The sequence below is a fragment of the Arachis ipaensis genome, chromosome B6 (genome assembly GCF_059453495.1).
Source record: "Arachis ipaensis isolate K30076 ecotype BB chromosome B6, ASM5945349v1, whole genome shotgun sequence".
Classification (NCBI taxonomy): Eukaryota; Viridiplantae; Streptophyta; class Magnoliopsida; order Fabales; family Fabaceae; genus Arachis; species Arachis ipaensis.
The window spans coordinates 99,463,516-99,478,605 of NC_142441.1; the positions used below are offsets into that span (position 1 = coordinate 99,463,516).

The following is a 15,090-nucleotide window of genomic DNA, read 5'->3' on the forward strand; positions in this document are numbered from 1 at the left end:
TTTAGAGTCACGTATGACCTTTAGGCGTAATAAGCAAAGCGTTAGTTTCTTTAGAATGCAGTTCGTAAACGTGAAAAGGGAAAGCGGTAAGTATGCAACGTTATGAGGAGTGTGGTAGTTTTGTTCCTCGTAAAAGTTTGCAAATGATTATGCCTGTGGCGGTTAAGAGGTTGTGAAGTGACTGATAGAATTGGAAAGTTGAAATTTTGAAGTTGGTACGAAATCTATGTGCAAACGTTATCCTGTTTGTTCACGTCAACCTGTTTTTAAACTTTTGCCACCTAGTTACCCCCTTTGTTTTTTTAAACACCTAACTTGAACACTTACACCCTCTTGTGCTCCAAGTTTTAGTAAAATAATAACTCCCTGTAACATTTTTATTTTGGACCATCTCTTGACTTTTGCTTTAGACCATGCTTTTCCCTTACATCTAAGTTTTACGAGTCATCCAATATTTGGAAAATTATATTTATATATGTGGCAAGACTTCTACTTTTCTAAAGTATACAAAAGTAAAGTATTCAAAACTATTTTAGTATTTTGTGTATTAAGTTAATTTTCGAGAACGAAAATTTTTATAAGTGGGGTAGGATAGATGTAAGACCCAAGATTTTTGAAAATGCCTATTTTGAATCAATCTCAAATTATATATTTATTTATGGATTTAATTTCAGAAATTATTTTTTTATTGAAAATAATTAAAGACAATTAATTGGACTTGAAATAAATTAAGGTTTTTATCCAAACTCTATACCTATAGATTATTTTCCTATTTATGATTTAAAGTTCTGGAAATTTAAAAATAATGAGGTTTGGCTATTTAAATTATAATTTTGTCTAATTTTATAATTATTTTCTATATTTAAATTATAAAATTGGTAGTTATGAAATAATAAAAATTTTATATGATTTGATTTTAAATAATTTAATTTATATCATTTGATACTTTAAGTTAAAGATAAAGAGAAATTAATTATATTATCATGAATTTTCAATTAGAGTAATTTATTGAAAATCAATTAGAATTTTTATACTACAAATAATATTTTAAATTAACTTTAAATGTTAAATTAGTTTTCCAAATATTAGTACTTTATGCTCCAATTTTATTAAAATTACCAAATTATTTCTATATCTAATTTTTATCAAAATCATAAATCCCCAAAATATCACTCTAATCCTAATCTCTCCTTTTCCCTTTAGCCGCCACACCCCTTTCAACTTTCCCTTCCTTCCTCAAACATAAACCCGGGACATAGCAGCAGAAAAAAAAAAAAGAAAACGTTGAGGGAGAGAGAGAGAAACAAAGTTAAGGAAGAGAGGGGAGGGGGACGGCCAGCGCTGGTGGCCCGGGCTGCTCGCCGCCATCGCTGTTAGCACCTACGCGGAGGAGGGAGCCAGAGAAAAAAAACACAATGCTGTTCTGCCGTTCCTCGCCGCGGATGAAGCTCGCCGCCGCTGCACCACGCCTCACAAACCACTACTGTGTCGCACCTGTAGTCGTCTTCGCGGGTTCTGGTCATCATCGTCGTCTCTGCCATGAAGCCCGTCGCCGCCGTCTTTCTCCCCATGAAGTCAGCGCCGCCATCGTCATCATCATGGATTGCTGCTGCGCGTGACGCCGCCGCCGCCGTCTCGGAGTCTGTCACCGTTAAGCAGAGCGACAGGCAGAGAGAGGATCCCCAGGTGAGAAAGAGAGAGAAACCAGGGAGGACCGAGACCTGTCCAGCCGCCGTGCCCAGTCGCCGCTCATGTCGTCGGCACCGTCTTCGTCTGAACCGTCGCCAGATCCACCGCTGCTGAAGCTTCTGGCTACGCCTCTACGTCGCCGGAGCTCCACGCCACCGCTACCGCCGCCGAAAACTGTCTCTGAAGCCTGTTTGCTTGGTAAACTCTAAACCTTGCTTCAGCTTCTTTGTCTATTAAGTCGATTTTAACCGTTAGAGTGGTTGCTAAGGTTGTCTGTGTCAGGATATATGGTCACCGCGAGTTTCTCTGCCGCCGTCCAAGCTGCCACCAGAAGGATCCCCCACAGCCTCCTCTGTTCTTGTCTTCGAATCAGAACTGCCCTTTTCCAATTTCAATCTTAATTCTGTTATTTCTGAATATGTAACTCCTTTATCCTTGCTCTGCTGCCATTTTATTCCTCTGCTATAATCTTTTAATTATGACCGCGTATGTCTCTGTTTTAGTTCTGCTAAGGTATGTTTGAAAAATTAAAATTGGTGCTGCTGCCACCGTTTCGGTCACATTGGAATCACTGCTGCTACCATAAAACAAAAAAGGAAGGGAGTTACTATGTTTAACCTATGTGAATTCAGCTAGTTGATGTAGGGACGTCTTTCTTAAACTTGTTTTTCTTTCCAAAGTTGTTATAAATCGATATTAATGCGTGAAATACATTTATGTGATTTCGTAAGTCTTATGAATTGGATTGAGTTATTTTGGATGAACGAGGTTATTAGTTTGATTGACAAATTGATCGATTGAGAAAGTTGGGTGTTTTGATTAGTTAAATAATATTGTTAAAGTGGTTTTTCTTGAATTATCGGAGAAGATTTATTATTGGCATTTAGTTTAACTTTAGAAATGGTTTGATTTTAGAAAAGATTTAATATTGAAATTTGATTTGATGTCAGAATCCGATTTTAAAACAAATTTGGAAAGGATTTGATATTTGAAAACGGTTCGTTTACTGAAAATAATTTACTATTTTGAAAATGGTTCGAACAGGGTTTGAGGAATGGTTTGGTTTGAAATTGTTTGAGAAAACCGAGAGTTCTTAATCATTGACTGGATTCTGGATTTTATAGTTTCCTTGGATTGAGTATGGTTGTTGTGAAAATGGTTATTAGAAATGATTTGAATGATTAACAGGCACTTGGTTTGGTTTGGTTGGGACCCGGAAAGGGTGGCAGAGTCCGAGTTTTGGAGGAGATGCTACCAAAATTTTATAAAATTGGAAGTTTCATTTGAAGTAATTATTTAAAAAAGGGTTGTTTTTTTAAACTTTATATGTTTTAAGATTGATTTATAATGAACGGAATGGAAAGAAAGATGATGAGGATTTTCTTTGAAATATAGTTTTTGAATGAATTTGGAAATGAGATTTGGATTGAAGAATGATTATGATGTTGAGAATGTTGAGAATGTTGAGATATGAACTTTGAATTATTCACATGGCTTATGAATTTGAAATATCTGAGATACGAGGTTCCCTAGATTAAGTGCCGTGGCTTGCCACCACGTGTACCAGGTTGAAAACTCGATACTCTGTTGACCCTACGACGTAAGTGTGACCGGGCACTATATAAATTCCCGAGAATGTTACCCCCATTGAGCAATATTGATTATTTGAGAAAAAACTATGCATAGACTCTTGGGGATGCACGTCGGGGGACAGTCTAAGGACAATTCATACTTTTCGGGTTGGCTGGATAACTGACAGATGAGCCTCATCAGCCATAGGACAGGCATGCATCATATGCATTTGTATGCTTTGCTTGGGTTTGAACTTGTTTTGGTTTGCCTAATTGCTAAACTGTTCTTAACTGTTACTTGAACTACTTGCTGTAACTGCTTCCTACTTATGCTTTCCTTGTCTGTCTTGCCTGTGTTTGTCCTGGCGTGTTACATTTGAGAATGGACTTTGGTGCTGAATTAATGATTGTGTTGTTTGATTGCGTGGTTGGTTTCTGATTGAGATTTGCTTATGAGAAAAGAAAGACTTTGGATTTCTTTAAATACTAAACGTTGGTTCTTTGAAAAGGTTTTGAACGATTAGCTATTAGATTTTAAAAGGATTCATAAGGCAATGATAATCACTGAATTTGAAAACAGTTCTCTTATTGAATATCTTCTTATGACAACTTTGAAACTCTGTGGTGAGACCGTGTGGTTAGGTTCTCACCCCCTATAGCTTTACCTTTTCAGGAACCGGATGAAGAAGCATTAAGAAGAGTTATACTGCGTTTGGTTTATATGTTGTTGTATTAATTAGTTTTTTTTCTTCTCTCGTCTTTGTTATTACAAGTTTGTAAGAGGGATAGGAATTGTATGTTTTATATGTATATTATATTATGAGTTATTATGTAAGGAGTCTTGTATATGAATCTATGCCTGCTTATATTTTTCTTAAAATAAAGTATTTATTTCCGATTTTCAAAGAAATCAGCGATACAGTATCGAGTCACCGACTCCTATTCTAGTATTTAGTATGTAATGTAGTCGTAATACTTCTTACTATCAGAGTAGCACAGCCGGAAGCGTGACTTCTGATAGTGAGGGTGTTACATTTGTATCATGAATATGAACCAAATTCTCTCTAACACAAAGCCAACACGTTAGCCACAGAGAGAACAAAAATTAAAAATAAAAGATAAAAAAAATGCTCACGCTATATCATTATCAGCAGCAAAGATGTACATAGCCATATTGACCAAATCCTCACTCAACCTCATATCTTGTGGTGGTTTGAATGAACAGTTAAGATTCTGCACAAACATAAAGGTTATCCACAATATACGTATTTGAATACTATGCCAATAAATTATTTTTAACTAAATCAAATACCTTTGTGATAGAAGTGTTCTTGAAAGCCATTTTTTTTGTTTTGCAGAGGTCGTTAACCATGCTTTATCTATGGTGAAAGTTAAAGGCCCTTTGCGTACTCTAATTTCCGCCATCTTGCTTGATAGTTGACCTTTGTGCTCAATTTTTGGCATTTTAGCTGGTCGTGCAAACACCATGTTTTGGATAGATGGTGGATTATTGACACTTGCCAATTTGTCCTTTTGCCTTACAAACGTACTCGGAAGTTCTTGCACAATTCTATTAGTTTTTCTATTTCTTTGAATACCGAACCTTGACTTTGGCTTCGATTTTTCTTCTCCATCCAGGCATGTTTGTGTCCCTTTGTAGAACGATGGTGGCAGATTGTGTAAAATCTCAACGTCCTTATTCTCGTCGGATAAATCCGTAAACACATAATGTTCGGACTTTATTTGCAAGGGGCAAGAGTTTTTTTTTTTGTTACATCATCACATGATTTATTCTTCATCTCATATAGGTTCGTATTGTCGAATTTTTCATGCTTCTCATCATTTTTACATTGAAGGGCGTTTAATTTATCAAGTGAGTTCTTCGCCATCTACATTGCCTTCTCCATCTCATCAACTCTCTTGGATAAAGACTACATTATAAAAAAGAAAATTTGCATTGGTATATATAATTAACATTGTAATTTATCATGAGTTAGATATATTACCTCTATTGCATGTAGTATTTGTTTCAACGGAGAATTTTCATTAATTTCCATCGAAGAAGATCCAATGTGATCGTCTACTACTTTTTCTTCTATTGCTCTACTAGATTGTAATTTTAGTTTTAGTAAAAATAGTTAATAGTGTTCTATGCTTGAGTGTTTATATATAGGAATTAGATTATGTTTCACACAACTAATTCTCTTTTAATAATTTAAATATGATAACCAATAATTGGTCATTTAACTTTAAATTAAAAATAAAAATATATCCAAAATTTAACAAGTTTCCACAGCATAAATTACTATCCCTTTATCTTGTATTAAAATAATAATAAATTTGATATTATATTTTAAATATTATCTTTTTAAAAAATATAAAATTAGATTATTTTATATAATCTTATTATTCTTAACTTCTTATCTTCTTATTCTAATTAGATAATTTTTTTAAAAAAAAGATAGAAATAAAATATCTTAAAATTTGTATTATTTTTATCTTATCTTATCTTTTATAACCGAATTTGCTATATATTCATCTTAAAGGGGTTATATGGTACCGTACAAGACAAAATACTATCTGAGTGAGTAGTAGAAGATTATTCCAATGAAAAATATGTAGGTCAAGAGTATGTTTAACGATATAACAAAAAGGATAGAAAACTTAGAATCGGTCATTGATGTTCTACACCAAAAAATTGATGTGATCATGGCACAACAGAAAACTTCCACAAATAGTAGTTCGATATTGGATCCTACTGTAGTTATGCATTCTTCGGAAAGTACAAAAACTAGTGATCTTACTAGTATCATGCCAATTCAATCCAAAAAGTTATTCCACTCAGATATTACTCGTGAAGCTACAACTCCACCTAATGGACAACCACATGTTAGAGTAGGAGCTGTACTGCCAAAGGTAACCTTATTTTTTTTGTCTTCTTTCTTTTACTTTTTTTTCTTTATTTTTTAGTGTAAGCTTGAAACTATTTTTTTAACTGCAGTGGTGGACACTTATTGCATTTGAACCTACTCCTTCGATGATGTTAACCGATTCTCAAGCTACTGTTGCAACCTATATTTTTTCGGATACATTAGATCCGTACGTGTGATTTATGATTATGTTTAATATGTAATGGTTTAAAAATTCTATGATTCTCCCAACTAACCATTTTATGACTTTGGCAGTTCTGAAGAGTTGGTAATCTTAGATGAAAAAGGTTATAGAAGTACATTTAGATGTCTTGTGCCGGAGAGATGTGTCGAATCACGAGTAAGTATAGAGATCAATGCACATTATACAATTTCTTGTAATTATATTTTTAAGCCTCTATTTACCTATAAACATGTTTTACATATAATTTTAACATATTGTAGGTTATAAACCTGGTGGCACTTATGATGACACGTGTATTTCGACGTAGGAATGAAGATCCAATTTGCTGGTTCATGCCTGAACATTTTGCAGTAAAGTTATCCCTATAATATTTTTAAATTATTAGTTAATATTTTTGTCTAATAGTTTAAGTGGATATACTAATTTATAAGGAAGTTCTTTTTTCTAGACTAAACCATGCTATGTACTCACACGAGTAAAGTGTATAATTAAATTATCAATTCAAAAATAGTTGTTAAATTGAAGGCATATTTTCATTTAATAATTTTTTTTGTATGCAGCGATATGCTTTAAGCGACAAATAAACACCAGCTGAGGTTATCTTTGATTTCCTTGGAACATATATGTCACTGAAAATTAGCCACGTCGTTAGGGTACAAGTGACTAATTTGTTTTCCATTAATATGCTGTTATATTTTTTCAGTGTTTATAATGGTTTAAGGTTTATTGCAGGTTTTTATCCCTATCTGTGAGGAACTACATTGGTATTTGGTTATTGTTGACTTTACAAGTCGTCGTCTAATCATATTGGATTGAATGTCTTGTGTCGGAAAACATCAACAACACAAAAGGACGCAATTAAAGTGGTAATTATTTGTTCTAAATCAGTACTTAATCTTCTGGAATCACTTAACAATTTAAATAACCATTTGTTGTAACTAGTACTCTTAGTCAATTTAAATCATTTACAATTCACTCTTCTTGTTTATTTTTTTGTCATGAATTCACTCTTGTACAGGCAACTTATTTAGAAGCGATGTTAGATGATCATATTTTTTATGATGATAAGTCTAAAGTTGTAGATTGCTCCACTTTTTGGCCTATGACACCTTTTGGCCTACCACTCAAAAAAATAGATCTTTAGTCTAATATTAATTTTTTTTAAATATCATAACTCGTTCAATAGATTATATCTTATATGTATATAATAACTATTTGTTGAATACTTTTTATCATAGGAATGATAGCGGAGTTTGGGTGACCGGTTGGATGAGAGAATGTACTTTACAAGATGACTTCAATATTCATGTCATATTTATAAGAAAGTATTTTTAAAATAATTTTTTCAACACACTTCTAATTAGAATTATATTGTTGGTGCTCTAAGCAGATTAACGACTCCACACGAATGAGACTTGCCGTGGATATGGTTTTAGAGGAGTACAACGATTTATGTCTTGTAATACAAGAAAATACTTGGCAATATAGGACCAAGTGGAAGCAGAGCATGAAGACATCTGGGAATGAGGAATTATCTTTTTAGATATTTTTAATATTTTTTTTTGAAAGACAAATTACTAAGCTATGTTTCATTTGTTTTTACACTAATTTATCCTTCGATATATTACAATTCTATATTACTAATTTCCTTTACTTTATCGATTAATATAAATTATTCATAACCTATATATTCCCGTAAATAACGATGAAACCAGTCACATGACCCAGGAGACTTCGGTTTTGAATATTATGGTAGCCTTATGTATTGGAATTATTATTATGGTCCATAAAATATAGGTCAGTGGTAACTCCGCACAATTAATTCTTTACCAATATAAATATAGATGCCTAAAAGATAGTTCATTTTGAAACATCTGCCAAATGCAACATATGAATTTGACGCATCTAGAAAAAATATTATCTTTCATTCAATCAATATAACAATCTACGAAGTTACAATGTCAAAGACATGATGACATCACAATAATAATTTGGTGTAAAGGCTATTAAATGTTACATCTTTTTCCTTTTTCATTTGTGTCGTGTGTGTGTGTGTGTGTGTGTGTGTGTGTGTGTGTGTGTGTGTGTGTGTGTGTGTGTGTGTGTTGTGTGAGGGGGAAGGGGACAATGAAGGAAGGAAAGGAACCATGATGGGGATGGAACTCTGAAATCAGTTCAAGCACACATGGCAGATAAAGTAAAATGGTAAAAATCCTAACAAGTCACTGGATATTGCCAACTTTCAACTAATTCTAAATCCTTACCATGACTATCCGTATAATCTACTCACCAAATCCTAACAAGTCACTGGATATTGCCAACTCGCCACTCCAATTCACTTCTCTGTACAATATCAACACACGCTCAATATTCAACCTAGTGCATTGTGTTGTCAGAATCCAGAACTACTTAAAACTCTGAAAAATTCAACGTATGAACAAAAAATCATCTACAGTAACAAAAGAGTGTAGAGCACAAGAACAACTAATTCAAAGAAGATACCTTGCAGTACCAGGAAGTAAAAGATCAACTTCTTTGTCCCCAATGGAGTATGCCCTCAACGTATTTCCTCTAATGTGGGGTCTAGGTGCAGTGTTCATAGAGCCCGGTTCATGGGCAACCAACAGCAACCCTTTAGGAAGAATCAACTCATCCCCTTCCTTGACTGAATCTAGTGTACGTAAAGCAGGCCCAAATTCTCTCAATAAAAGACAAAAGAATTTTTCAAAAAGAAAAAGCAGGAAAAAGAACTTTGTAGCGAATTTGTAAAACAACTCAAAACAGAAATCATGAGTTTATGTTTCATCAGATCTGTCAAAGTCTCACTTTGTTTAAGGATATGACTGAGATAGCCTTTATAAACGTTCGAGGGATCCTGCCCAATGAGCTTAGGCTCACCTAATTCTTAAGAGCGATATTTACATGCTATAAAATATATCAAAAAACTGTAGATGTAAAAGATGTTATAGGTTCATTAGAAATATGACCAGCAAAACTTTTTTCCACTAGATGGAGTTATATATGTTCACTAGATATGCGACCAACAAAACACTTTTTCCCCCTGGATATGGTTGGCTATATAGATTAAATGAAACATTTGTCCTATCTGTAGAAAAATTTAATCAATAATTTCTAAAAGAAACTTCTTATGTCACATTTTAGAAAATTGGCATTAGAAATAAAAAGTGTATTTAATAATTACCTTCTCCAGAAGATAAGCTATCCTGTTGCTATAAAGATCCAGGATATTCCGCTAAGGCCCTTAGATTCTCTGGAGCTCTGAAATGTAATCCTAGCAAAAAGCTATAATCAATTATGTGTTGAGACTCTAAGAAAGTGCAGTCTAGAGAAATTTGAGAAAGCTATAATCAATTATGTGCAGAACATATTCCCCATGACCACAAAACGCACCTAATTGAGAAAATAAAGAAATTTCTATAGCTTTGCCATTTAACAAACAAGGAAGAAAAAAGAGCTAGAGAAAGATATTTGGTGTACCTTTTTCCCATCCCTTAGTTTTATTCGATGTACCCCAAAAAAATTTTGTAATAAGAGTATTCTCATGATACCCTACATGGTAATAGTATTTAGGAAGCATATTGAGATAAACCTACAAGAAGAGAACCAAAAGTACATTATCATGGACATTTAAATTCGCAAATCAATTCATTATTGATTGCCATAGAGATAATAACATAAATGTATCATCTACTTCTCTCTCTTTAACATAAAAGGAACTTCTGATGTTGGACTTCATGAACCTTGCCTTAAAAATTGTCAACAGATTAGTGCATCTTTCAAGAAAATAGCGGCCCACCTAAATAGGAACTTATGCAATCAATTATTTCTCCCTAAAAATGCATGTTTATTAAAATCATAAAATAAATGTATTTCTCCTGAAAATCACCATTCAATTGGGGTCCTAGTTAGCCACTTGGCATTAGATTTCATGTAGTTTGTCCCTCAAATTTGTCACACTCTATTATATCACTCTGCAGTCTATGTGCTATCAATATGATTAGTACACAGGGAAGTGCTGAAATAATCTGAAAGGGTAAGTCATGAGGATGTATAATGGGAAGTGTTGGACAAATTCATTCCACAATATATTGAAAAGATATCCTGAAGTTATGGTATCTATTAAATTCCAGGGATAGCCTAAAATACTACAAATTTTAAGGACATCCTATCAGACTAGCCACAAAAAAATTTAAATAAATAAAATACCAAAAACAGCAATAAAGATTCAGCAGTCGATCATCCATATTTTAAACAAGAGCTAATTGGAAAAGGTTGCAAAAGTAAGGAGACAGGAAAACAGATTATCAGCAAAGCATTTGCTATGCAGCCGAAAAACTGGAGAACATACAGAGTTAGAATTGCTGTCATCCTTGAGAATGTCTATCAGCATTCTTGCGCGGCGGGGGCAGCGTCTTGTGCGGCGGGGCAGCGTCTTGCACGGCGGCGGCAGTCGCAGGTTGCGGCGTATTGCGGCGACAAGAATATGCTAGTGAGATGTGCAGCAGAGGAAGAGGAAGAGAGAAATGCAGGAATTGAAATTGTATGAAAATCCTATTGGGCCTTTTCTTCTCTGAATGCTTCTAATGTGAGAATGAAAAGAAGCAGGGCGCGGCGGCGGCGGAGGCGTGTTGCGGCGACGGCGGAGGCGTACGAAATTTGCAGCAGAGGAAGAGGATGAGAATGGCAGGGATTGAAGTTGGATGAAAACCCTAGCTGCTTCTCTTTTCTGAATGCCTCTGTATCTGAAATAAAAAAGAAAGGGGAGGACATAGTTAGGGTTTTTCAATCCGCACTCTATTTCGAAAGGAAATTACTTCAATCTCGTTGATGCTCTCCAAAAACTCTAATTTCTCGTACTCAAAAAAAGAGAAAGGAAAAAACGTTAAAAACCAATAATTTGAGGGGTTAAAATCTAATTAGTAAATTTTTCAAAAAAAAAAAAACAGAGTATATTTTGTAATTATTTTTATGAAGGTTAATCATACTCCTACAAAAATGTGAGAGTAAAGAATCTATGGCCTTAATTTTAACAAGTAAAAAATATTTAAAATAATTTATTATCGTATCTTATGCACTATGATACTAAACATTGTAAATAATTAAAATTTTAATAAATCTTATACAATTATTGAATTTTATCCTATCATATTAACCAAACCATCCCTGTGTCACTGAGTTGACTAGGGTTTGTGAGTACTCCAACACTCCAACACCAAACCTGGCAATAAGGTACTTTACCCCTATTATTATTATTATTATTATTATTAAATCAAATCAAAAGTTGTCTTCAAAACATTCACTCACCTCCCTTGGTTCTTGGATCTTCGCTTTTTCCTTTCCATCGCTATTGCTGAACGAGGCAGAGAAGCAGAGAGAAAATCGTAACCCTAATCCGATTTCAAACAAGAGCAATGGAATCTGCGTCTCGAAGAAGTGGAGGAGGCATCTTTGAAGCCCTTTACAAGGTCCTCATGCGCCGCAATTCTGTCTATGTCACCTTCGTCATCGCCGGCGCTTTCGTTGGTGAACGGGTATCTCTTTCATTTCCTTCGCTTCAGTTGCAGTATCCGATGCTTTATAGTAATTGTTGAAATCCAGCTTTGTAGGAGGGTGAATTTTATCTTGCGGTTAAGGGAATCCATCTTTCAATTGCCACTTTATATAATTTATTGTTGTGATAATTCAGTTCTTTTTTTTTTGTTTTTTTTTTTCTTCTGAATGAATTTATGACTTTTATTGTGCAAGTTTATTCACATTTGAAGCTCCGATTTTTGTTTTTGGTTTCTTCCATGTTTATTTAAGATCTGTTTCTTCGGTTGGAATTGCTGAGTGATTCTGTTATTGGGTTGCAGGCTGTGGATTATGGAGTTCACAAGCTCTGGGAGCACAATAATATTGGGGTAATATGCCTGCCTCATGTTATGTCTTGTGGTTTATCTGTTGATTTTACTTGGATGCCTTGTCATGTGCTGCTTGCTTATTTGTGACGATGATATATTGGATCTACGATGAAACTTGGACGGGGTATTTTTTTTGTAGGTCATGTTTACATATCTTGTTAATAGTTTTGGCTTTATTAAGATAACAAGTTCTTTGTATGGTATATCCGTTAAAATGGATTAAGCTTATGCAACATCTACTGTCTATTCTATACCAATGCTCTACACAGTGGAATAAAACTTGATTGTCCTTGTACTATGGTTATTAAGTTATTAGTATCTCCTGATTCTGCAAATACACTTCATAGGCCAGTAATTCATAAATACTAATTGGAATTAGCTAGTATTGCTTCAAAGTTTTTTGGGAAAATATTAAATGCCTTTAAGTTGATTCTGCAGCATCTAAACAGACAAGGAGCATCAAAACTGGTAGGATGTTTTAGGGTGTGTTTGGCTTGCGTTTTTACCTCCTGTTTTCTTTTTTTTTCCTTCACAAAATTCTGAAAACAGAAATAACTGAAAATTACAATAGAAAATGGAAACACAAACCAAACAGACAGATTTCCTTTATTATGAAGTCTGGAAGCATAAGGAGACTACGCATTTGTTGGCTTAATTCGTCAGTTTTTTGCTGTGTTTCCTATCAGTACAAAGATATTGCCATTGAATTCTAAATTATATAATTGGTCTGTTTTTGTGTGAAACAGAACTTATTAATTGTTCTTTGTTGCTTTTGTGGTTCTTCAATTCTCTTGTCTTACTAATATCTTGGCATATTTATCATTTGGGATTTGAGTTATCTACCTTCCAGTTTCCTACTTTATTATCCTACTTTATCATGTCACCTGATGGCGTTTGCACATTGCCATTGAATTCAATTTATACAAATATTGATTAATTGTGTACAGTTTTACTGTCACTTTTGCAATTGATTCATCATGTTGTTTGGAGATGATGCAATCTTGACACGTGTATCTTGCATTGAACAGTATCAAATTGTATTATGTAAGTTTTGTTAATAACTTTATCCATATGTATTGCTTAGTGTATTGGTAGGCATTAGCCATCGCCTCAAACATGTGCTCAATCATGCCCCATATACACTCCTCACCTAATCTCTTTCTCTATATCTGTGGCGGCCCTTTGGCCTTACATTTTCTTTGTCTTGAGAACACAGAAACTCATCATTTGCTATGTCTTTCGCACATGATTGACCTTGCTATCATAATTTACCTCTTTCTTAAAAGAGGATAAATAAAATGGTCACATAATCCATTATTATATTTTTAGGCAGACCATTTTTTCATAATTAATGATCAACTAAGGTTCTTTTGTAAACGGAGTAACTTTTATTTTCAAGATGATCAAATACCGAGTAGAAATGCCATTGTTGATGAGTCAAAAGTGGCTATCATAAAATTTTGCCTTGGTTTACGTGCTGTTGATGGGGCTTGTTAGTTGAGAGGGAAGAAGGAGAATGAAATGAATGAGGGAGATCATTGTGTAGTGCACTTATTGCGGGCTAACTATTTGGGTTGCATGTTTGGAGCATGTGCCCATTTCGTATTTTCATTTGTTTTCCTTTATTCTATGTTTTCACAGAAGTTTAGCGGTAGTATGTATGTGAGCGATAATTATGGAAAATTTGTTCCATCAATTCCATCCATGCCAGTGAATATCTAATTATCAAGCATTGTTTAAGAGTTGTGGTTTTCATGATAGAGTGATGGCTACTTTTACTGTCAAACTTTTTCAGTATTTTTAACCAATTATATTTTCTTATGCAGAAACGATATGAAGATATTTCTGTGCTAGGGCAAAGGCAATCCGAAGAGTGAATTGTTGGACCATCTTTTAGCTATTTTGAGGTTTATTATTCATGGAATTTGAATTGAACATCATGAGCTGGAAGTAGCTTCTTTTTTTGCTAATAAGTATCTAATAGTCTTGTGCTTTGCTAAAACTGCTCACTGGAAATATAGAACATTGAACCAGTTCAAAGCTATGTATTTTTTTTTTTTCTACAATTTGGAAAGAAAACATTGTGTTATTGAAATCTTTGGCTTCAGTGTTGAGTTATCTTAATTTTTGAAGATTTAGGAATAAGAAAGTACTTTCTGTCTAAATATGTCAGTATGTCACCCTTTCCTTACTTTTCATTGCACTCAAATATTTATTACAAAAAAAAAAAAAAAAACCCCTCTTTTAGGGGAAGCTTGAATGTTCGGGATTTACCATTTGACAATTGGGTTTGCTAATCATACTGAATGCATTGTGTGTGTGTATATATATATATATAATATGGTTAATATATATATATATATAATATGGTTACTACATTATCCAATCATTATATAACGAATATCAGTTATTACTATATAATATCAATTAAATACGTTTAATTTGATATACCAATGGTTTAAGTTTAGTTAAAAATTGTTTTTTTTTATGCATATGTAAATGTAATTAAAGGACTAATGGAAAAGCAAAGATATAGAGAACACCTAACTTGTACTTTGTTGTCATTTGTCATATCTTCACAAGTTTCTTTGCCTATATTAAGTCAATTACAGCTTTAACATCATCATCACTACCAACACAACAACAATTAATCACAGTAATTGAAGAAAAAGAGAGAGAAAAGAGAAGGAAAAAAAAAGAGGGGGGGGGGGGGGGGGACCTAAAAGATTTGTGATTCTAAGACATATAGGAAAAACAGGGCGACGGAGAGGGGAGGAGTTGCTTCTCTCATCATC

General features: G+C 33.9%; 1 protein-coding gene across 1 annotated transcript; it reads left to right on the forward strand.

The window, feature by feature from the left end:
* Positions 1-11,523: 11,523 nt before the first annotated feature.
* Positions 11,524-14,460, forward strand: LOC107604638 (ubiquinol-cytochrome C reductase UQCRX/QCR9-like family protein). Its single transcript, XM_016306270.3, has 4 exons — positions 11,524-11,624; positions 11,759-11,926; positions 12,248-12,295; positions 14,122-14,460. Exons 2-4 carry the CDS (start codon positions 11,807-11,809, stop codon positions 14,170-14,172), a joined length of 219 nt encoding a protein of 72 aa, XP_016161756.1. The 5' UTR covers positions 11,524-11,624; positions 11,759-11,806; the 3' UTR covers positions 14,173-14,460.
* Positions 14,461-15,090: the final 630 nt, after the last annotated feature.